General features: G+C 36.6%; 2 protein-coding genes across 2 annotated transcripts; one reads left to right on the top strand and one right to left on the bottom strand.

The window, feature by feature from the left end:
- Positions 1-1,558: 1,558 nt before the first annotated feature.
- On the bottom strand, positions 1,559-2,596 carry LOC120581815 (trace amine-associated receptor 6-like). The gene is given in 1 exon segment (XM_039836792.1): positions 1,559-2,596. A coding segment is annotated over 1 exon segment (1,038 nt).
- A 4,896-nt stretch (positions 2,597-7,492) lies between these two features.
- LOC120581799 (trace amine-associated receptor 7a-like) lies at positions 7,493-8,524 on the top strand. The gene has a single exon (XM_039836791.1). It carries the CDS (start codon positions 7,493-7,495, stop codon positions 8,522-8,524), a length of 1,032 nt encoding a protein of 343 aa, XP_039692725.1.
- The last annotated feature ends 783 nt before the right edge of the window (positions 8,525-9,307 follow it).

Below are 9,307 nucleotides of genomic sequence, written 5' to 3'. Positions count from 1 at the left end.
GGCTCAGAGACCTCTAGGTCTCCAGAAAGACCGATGCTGAGAAACAAGCTGCTCAAAATGAAAGCAAATTTACCAAGTCCACAAATAGACAAGGAGTACAAAATTGTCACAGGGAACACAAAATCAGGGAACCTTTGAAAATGACAGAAAGGTAAGCTTCGTAGGCAAGGTAAGAAAGATACGGGAGGCCTGCAAAGATAAAATAATTAACAACTGACAGAGCAGGGAAGTGCGCAGATTTGAGGAGATAGAAATTATGAGCTTTGTGTTCACCGCTCTTAATAGATACGTGACCATCAAATGCTTAGAGAAGTTCAATTCACCAAGAAAGAGAAAGCATAAAGGTTATGCTGTGGAAATTGAGCTGCCATTGTTCCTCACCTATTTAATGAATCATTACCATGCACTGTATTTCATATCATAATTATTGAGAAGTTTCCATTATGTAACCATGTCAACTTCAAATCATTCAAACTATCAATTTGAAATTGAGATTTATTTACAAATTAACTTATGGTTGATAAACTGTCATTTATTACTTGGCACTTATAAGTTTTATTGCTTTTCAAGACAAAGGGTAAAAAAATCATCAATCAAATGATTTACAGCAGAATTAGAATTACTGAACCAGTAAAATGTCTCATAAGCATAAGAAGGGATTATAAAACCCAAAAAACAGTCAGTGAATGAATCAAATACATGTGGTAACCATGAGATCAAACAGTAACTGTGACCCAAACGTACTAGCTGCTTTTCACTCTCTCTTAGCCACCTTGGTCTTACAATACCCTGATAATGTAGCTATTTTCTACTAGTAGTTTCAATTTTTTCAGCTCTGTTTTCCAGCTCCCCCCAAAATATATTGAATCATCTTAACATGAGAGATGTGAAAATAATAGAGATTTTATCAATATCCAGTTTGATTTAAAATGAGCTGACACCACCTATGGAGCAGAGAGCACTTACTAATTCCTCCATTCCATCCTCATGGGCACCTGTATGCAAGGGGCAGGATCCATGAGATACTGAAGCAAATTCCTGACACAGACACCTACAGAAATTAAGCATAATAGATTGACTGCCACCCAAAAACTTTCCCTGGGGAAAATAAGCAAAGCGAGTGAAAGAACAACAACAGCAAAAAGCAACAGCCCCATGAAGTCAATCACAGAGAAATTTTTGACAAGTTGAGAGTGAGTAGAAGACTTTGTAAGGAAAGAAGAAAAGAAATCAAAGAAAACAAAGATGTTTTTAGATTAGCAAGGGAAGGGGCCGTGGAATAAAAAAGAAAATGGAGGCAGAGAAGTGTCTGCAGGGAGTGAGGTGTGGGGAGCTCTGCAATAGTTAATGGTTAGGATTTTACATTTATTAGTCAAGTAAATATTTTGGGGGATGTATGAGAGAAGAACACATACTAATATAATTGAAAAACATTGATTTATCCTATTAAACTTGAAGAATGTGTTTTTCTTTATAATAATAGTCAATAACTTGATTTTCAAAAACTCATTTCATTTGGACAGTGTAAAGATATCTTCAACTATCTCAATCTAATTGCTTACATTTGTTCAAAGAACAAAATTATTGCTGATGAACAGTGTTCGAAAACCCATCCACTTACAATAACTTTTAAGGCTTTCCTAAACCATGGGTAGAACAAAGCATAAATCAAAGGGTTCATGGCTGAGTTATAATAAGCACACCAAGGGTAAATCTCATAAATATAAGCAGGAGTTATGAAGCCCATAGAGGCCTCAATTAGTGAGTCAATACTATAAGGTAACCACGAAATCATAAATGCTACGACGGTCACCCCCAGTGTTTTAGCTGCTTTCCTCTCCCTCCTGGCCACTCTGGATTTATAACTATCTGATGATGATTCTGTATTGCCAGTAGTATTTTCCATCCTTTTAGCCTGTTGTCTAGCCACAAGAAAAATATTACTATAGAGAATGATCGTAATGAGGGTAGGAATAAAGAAGGATAGAAAATCTATCAACACCCAGTTTTGATTTATAACTGTCTGACAACCTCCTATGCAGTTGAGGGCACTAGCTAATTCTTCTAGCCCATCGTCATAGGCGCCACTGTAGAACACGGCACCACTGTATGCAATGGGCAGGATTCAGGAGATGCTGATGTATATTCCTGACACAGACACCGTGAACCTGGTAGGATAGAGCAGAGGGTCAGTAACAGCAATGTACCTGTCGATGGAGATGAAGCACAAGTGGAAGAGAGAAGAGTAACAAAAAGCTGCATCACAGCAAGTGTGGAAAGTACAGAAGCTCTGCCTGAAGTACCAGCGGCTCTCCACGGACCTGACCATGCTGAAGGGCAGCACCTTAACGTACACCAGAAAGTCAGCGTAGGTCAGGGAGGCGATGAGAAACTTGGTTGGAGAGTGCAGCTGCTTGAAATACTGGACTGAAATCATCACCAAGAGGTTTCCAAACATGGCCAGCACAGTCCCAAAGCCAAACAGTGCATAGAGAACCAGGCGGGGTCTGGACGAGGAGGGCGTTTTCACACAGGATTCGGTCACATTTTCGTAGTACAGCTCCGCAGCTGCAGGGGGTGACGAGTTGCTACTCATGATTCTCTCTTTACAAAGGGAGAATTCGGTCCTTCTTGATTATCATGAGAACTATGAGATCCTAATATCAGTATTCCAGGGGGAGAAAACATAAATACACCAGGATGACTGAGGAAATTATCAGCTATTACTACTCATATTTTCTTCACTTTACCAATTATTATTATAAATCTCAAATGTTTAACAAAATACGATCCAACAAAAATTATAGGTACAATTTTTACTGGAAGTTAATTTCAACTAATGATTGTTTCCCTTCATCTGATACAATTTCCTTTTAGTCAAAAATATATGTTTTTATTTTTTACCTCCAGAATTCCTCTATGCTATAGGCACTGTTCTAGAAAGAAATTATAAGGCTGAAGGATCATCTCTCGTCTGTTTCTGGGTTGTCTGCCTAGTCTCCTGCCTAAAGCATGCAGTCCTCCTCCTAAATAGACACCAAGAATGGACAAATCCCTAGATGGAGTCCGGCAGTGCAAGTTGTGAAATTGAAAGATGATTTTTAACAGCGATTGCCAAGAAAGTTATTCTAGAAAACAGCTCTTTACATTAAAGTAGGTTAGTTGTCGTATTTCTTGGGACAAAGGTTTTTTTTCTTTTTAGACTTGAGCAGTTCCTCTCTTCTCAATATTGACACACCAACTTATTGGGTTTTTGTTAAAAATGCAGTAGGGTGCAAGCAGTGAGTGTCAGTACTTGGCTTGTTCTCTCCTGTTATGCATCATGTTTTTGCATCTGCAGTGGTAACCAACAAACAGAGAAAGGTAACATACATTGAAGACCAGTTGAGATTGATGGAATATATTACACCAAAGCATTAGAAAACAACATGGTGCTTATACACACCAGCATTTTTGAGGTGCTGGTAGAAAAGAGGTCGGTTCTATTCTCAAGACATTTTCACTGGAAGAATATTTGCCAGGCATATCCCTTAATGTGAGAAAGGGGCAGGAAACCCTCAAACTACACATTGGTTTGTGGTTCCAGGTGATAGAACTTCCCGATCCCAAAGTTAAAAGAAGTCAAACAATGAGAAGGAAGCTGTAAAATGGGAACACATTCCTTGGTCTTTGGCATCCCTGGAATGCTGGAACATTGCAAAGCAAGGAAAAGCCTTATTCAGCCTTCTTAAGGAAGGGCTCAGACTCTTCCCACTGCAGAGCTGTGACCTTAGAGATATTTGTGAACTTGCTTTTCAAGGTGTAAGAGTGCCGTGGGTATTATTATGAATCCATCTGGCCATCTGATTCCTCGTCAAGAAATTTCACACTCTGAACCGAATAATCTTTTAGATTCCTGCAAATATTTTTGAGAGCCTAATTTCGCAGTGACAGCGCTCATGTAGAGAAAGGTGTAGGCCAGACTTTCTCAAATTCAGTACTATGAACATTTGAGTTCAGAGAACTTCTTGCTATGAAGATCTGTCCTGTACATTGGCAGGCTTTTAGCAGGATCCCTACTACTAGATGCCAGTAGATGCCAATAAAATCTCCCCAGATGTGAAAACCAAAAATGTCTCTAGACGTCGACAAATGTTCTCTGGGCACAAATGGCTCAATAGCCTGCCCCACTGAGAACTATTATTCTAGGCAATAAAAAAGTATCATATAACACTTCTCACGTTTGGTAAAGAAATAACTTGGTATCTCCCACCATTATTCTGAGAATTATTCATTAATGAATTTTTCTATTTAATACATGTTTATTGAATACCAGAAGTTCGATGCAAAATAATGAAACAAAAAGATATGATCTTTAGCCTCATGAAGCTTTCAATTTTGAGGTGTAAAAAAACTTTAAAGAAGTATACAGAGAAATGGTTATATGAATGCATGTTGGAATAGTATTATAAAAGTGAAAAAGAATAGTTCGTGATATTAAAATAAGCAGCCAGACGGGAAAGTGTCGACAAAAATTTTCCAATAAAAAGGTTAAGACAAAAATACTACTTTAATAGTTGTAAATTAATTACATAATATACATCAGAAGAAAATAAATGAGAATGAACAGAGCAGCAGCTAGGATTTTTAGACCTTTGTCAGCAGATGAAAACAATGAGAAGAAATATTATGCCAGCAAGAAAGAGAGACAGAGAAAGAAATACAGAGATGAAAGCCTAGCTTCTTGTGGTCTGGAAGTGGGAGTAGGGTGGGAGTTGTGGAGCTTATTCCCAGAAGAATCTGGACAAACCCTAATCCCAATAAATACCTTTAGAAAACAAAGAGCTAGATATCGTCCTTTTTTATGAACCAGCTCTTTGTTGGTTAAAGTAAATGTCTGGCAATTACCTGTTGGTTTCCCAAATTATTTAACCAGCTTGATATTTCTGAAACCCAAGTTTTCTAAGAACCACAGTCCTCATCATTAAAAATTTTAATATCAAAGGTGGCATTGTAGGGGGTGTCTCCATAGTGCAGTTGTTACCATGTCTGCTTTACGCTCAGAAGTTCCTGGGTTTGCGCCCCAGGTGGAGTCACAAAACATATCCTGGGTGTGCGAGACTCCAGGTGCACGCCGGGAGCATGTGGGAGCAGACGCCCCACCTTCAGGGATTCAGTTCTTAAGAGGAAAAGGCAACAACCATAGGACAGGTGTGAAAGTTGGGGTGGAAATCAAAGAGGGGGAAAAATTAAAAAAAATAAAATCTTATAAGAAAATCTATCAATCAGTTTAGACAATAAGGCATTGACCGAAACATAGGTATTCAAGTTAATGGATTAGAATAGAGTCCAGAAATAGAGACACATATATATGGTTGAATGGTTTTTGACAAAAGAACAAACATCATTTACTAGAGAAAGAACAGTCTTTTCAAGAAATGCTGCTGAAATTACTGAATATCCAAATACTACTTCTACCAATAGTAAAAAATTTCAGGCTCGCCATCACAACATATTAAAAATTAATATGAAAACAATCATAAACCTAAAGAACTAAAATTATAAAAACTCTAGAAGAAGCACAGAAAAAAATTGTTGTGACACAACAAATTTATAAGTTGGTCTTCATCAAAATTTAAACGTTCTACTCTACAAAAAAACTCTCAAAAAAATGAAAAGTCCACTATTCGTAACACCTATTTCTAAAGAACAGTCAACTCAATTATAAGAAAACTTTAAAATTCATTAAAAATGGGCACGATGTTCATGGACAGTTCACCAAAGTGGATACATTCAAGAACAGTGATTACAAAAACAGATTCTCAATATCATCATTCCTAAATCCAAAACGAAATACTACTTACTACACATTATCTAAGATGGTTACTATAAAAAGAAAGGACAGTGCCAAGTGTCGAACAGGACTTGGAGCAATTGGAACATTTATAGATTGCTGGTGGGAGTACAAAATGGTGCAATTACTTTAGAAGACTGTTTGTAGTTTCTTGTATAGTTAAACATACACTTCCCATATGATCCAGCAATTATACTTCTAAGTATTTAACAACAACAAAAAAAAATAAGAACATTTGTCCTTGCTAGAATTGTATACACTGCTCATGCCAATGCTTTTAATAACAGCCCTAAACTGAACACAAGTCCAAAAGTCTATCAACAGGTACATGGATAAAATAATGGTGGTATATAATATGATGGAATACACTTCAGCAATAATAAGGAATGAATTGCTAATACACCTAATAAATGTCACAGAGACTGAGCTGAGAGGAAGCTGCTTGTCACAGAAGAGCATTTAGTGTATGATGCTATATAGATGAGATTTTTAGACCAAAGGAATTACCCTCTAGTGATAGAATGGGTATCACTGATCGCTGAGGACAGAATAAGGGAAATATGGGAAGAGGATGACTGCAAAAGGGCTCAAATAAAATTGCTGAGGTGTTAGAAGTATTCCATACCTTGATAGTAGAGTTGGTTACGAGTGTGGATACATTTATCATGTCTGTAACTTGAATAAGGAGAAATCTAACTAGGGGCGGTGAACACACAATGCTATATATATATATATACATATGCCTTAGTGCATATGTATTGTACACCTGAAACTTACTGGATTTTGTTAAGCAAGGTCACCGTGAATAAATAGAAAATTAAATAGATAAATAAATGAATGAATAAATAAATAAATAAATGAATAAATAAATAAAAAGATAATCCTGATTTTTAGCTAAAAAAGTGTGAAATTTTCAAATATAAATTATTTGTTATATAAAAAACTGATTGTAAAAATGACCAGAAATCATTTATCAGAAACATCTTTTCTGTAAACTCTTTTTAGTAAAAATAAGTTAAAATAAACAATATGGCTTTCAAATTTTAGACAAAAGATTTTAAAGTAAAGGACTATTTCTCTTTCCATTTCTATTTCACGGATAGGTCAAATGTCATCAGGATATTAGAAGGACATAAACTTCTTTTTAGCAAAAACATACTCATTATTTAAAATTCCTTTTCTTGCACATTGCACTGTGGGGATTTAAGCTTAAGGGCTTTGGGTATTTGAAATTATTTAATACTTTCCTGAGGGGACAGAGTGTTTGGGGTGTTATTCTAGCTCTGACAAATTAGGAAAAAAAAGCTAATAAAATATTGCATTCTTACATGCATCATATAACAGCTCTTGGAAAACGCATGCTTCTCAGATACATACCAGCTAATGCAAAGAAAGATTATTTTTTTTAAGTTTAAACAAACAGAATTTTGCGTAATGATAAAAACTAACTACTTATTCAGTTCGAGTAGATTTATGAGATAAATGTATGAATCAGTTTCTAAACATGAAAATAAGGATTTGTACTTACGAAGCAATAGGGACAGAATTTACTGGCAATACTGACATATTGTAAACAACCCCTTTTTAAAGGTATTTTTAAATACATTTTTAAAAGGTATTTAAAGACAATAGCTTTCCCAGGTGTCAAAACGGAGAATCATGGGCAGTGATTTGACCCCTCCTGCAGCTGCGCAGCTCTGCTTCGAGAACCTGAATGGATCCTGTGTCAAAATTTCCTACTCGCCTGGACTCCGCCTGGTTCTGTACACAGTGTTCGGCTTTGGATCTTGGCTGGCTGTATTTGGAAACGTCTTCGTGATGATTTCGATTCTTCATTTCAAGCAGCTGCACTCTCCAAACAACCTTTTGATCGCCTCCCTGGCCTGTGCTGACTTCTTGGTGGGAGTGACTGTGATGCCCTTCAGTGCAGTGAGGTCCGTGGAAGGCTGCTGGTACTTTGGGGAGAGTTACTGTAAATTTCACTCTTGTTTCGATGGGGCATTCTGCTATGCTTCCATCTTCCACTTATGTTTCATTTCTCTGGATAGATATATTGCAGTCAGCGACCCTCTGCTCTATCCAACCAGATTCAACACATCTGTTTCTGTCATGTGTATTGCCTTCTCCTGGCTCTTTTCCATTATTTATAATTTTACCCTTCTTAGCACAGGTGCAAATGAAGTTGGACTGGAGGAACTAGTCAGTGCTCTCACCTGTGTGGGAGGCTGTCAAGGTGCAGTGAATCAAAGTTGGGTATTGGTAAATTTTCTATTATTTTTCATACCCTCGCTTGTGATGATCATTGTTTACTCCAAGATTTTCCTCATTGCTAAACAACAGGCTAGAAAAATGGAAAGTATGAGCAATAAAACTGTGGGATCATCAGCTAGCTACAAAGACAGAGTGGCCAGGAGGGAGAGAAAAGCAGCAAGAACACTGGGCATCGCAGTGATAGCGTTTCTGGTTTCATGGTTGCCATACTTCATTGATTCAATAATTGATGCCTTCCTAGGTTTCATCACACCCACGTATATTTTTGAAATATTAGCTTGGATTGGTTACTATAACTCAGCAATGAACCCCCTGATTTATGCTTTATTTTATCCTTGGTTTCGAAAAGCCATGAAGCTAATCGTCACTGGTCAAGCCTTAAGAGAAAATTCCTCAACAATAAATTTATTTTCAGAGTAGGTTCTGGTTTTAGACTTGGAGGAGATTGAAACTAGATTCTCAATGGACTCACAATGGGGAAAACATTGATCATAAATGTGCAAGATCTTCTTAGGTAAAATATTTGAATTATGCTAGAATTTTGACTCAAACATTTAAATTCAGGTTCAATGTTCCTTGGTAAATATAACATTAATTTTTAATTGTAATGGAAATAACGCAGCCTTGAAGCCAAAAACGACTGGATTGCAATAACAACTCTGACATTTAAAACTGTGATCTTAGGTTTCTTCGTTCTCTGGTCCTCATTATATTTCCCTGGTTAATAACTCCCCTCTTGCAGTAGTCTTGAGAAAATGTAAAAGAACATATAAAGGATCTAGTATATACTCATCACCTAAATCCTGTCTTTTATTACTTTAAATCACTTCAACCCTGGCTATATCTTCTCTCAGCTGCTTTGTAATATTTCTCTATTAAAACATAAATGCTACTAAGATATATATTTAAACGGGTGGTGACCTCTTGCTCAGAGAGGATAAGGAAGTGAGCATGTACTGTCTGGTGTTCAAATTTGCAGATCCAAAACTGTGATTTCGAGTCAGGTAAAATCAGTCAAGAGATAGAGCTATTAACTATAATATCAATTTAGTTATTTGGGAATAAGTATAGTATCAATTTACAATTGGAAAGGTAACTAGCATCATAAAGTGCATTCATACACTCAGTGAGCTTTTTACTGTTAAGTCTAAAATTAGAGTTCAGAAGTTTTACCAGTTAATATACATTTAAGCCAGAGTTTTA

This window comes from Pteropus medius, unplaced genomic scaffold (genome assembly GCF_902729225.1).
Source record: "Pteropus medius unplaced genomic scaffold, Ma_sr-lr_union100, whole genome shotgun sequence".
NCBI classification, from domain to species: domain Eukaryota; kingdom Metazoa; phylum Chordata; class Mammalia; order Chiroptera; family Pteropodidae; genus Pteropus; species Pteropus medius.
Note: the sequence above shows the minus strand (reverse complement) of the source record. Positions and strands in the feature narration are given on the sequence as shown.

Coding starts and splice junctions, on each gene's coding strand:
- LOC120581799 (XM_039836791.1), top strand. CDS start 7,493: ATGGGCAGTGATTTGACCCCTCCTGCAGCTGCGCAGCTCTGCTTCGAG.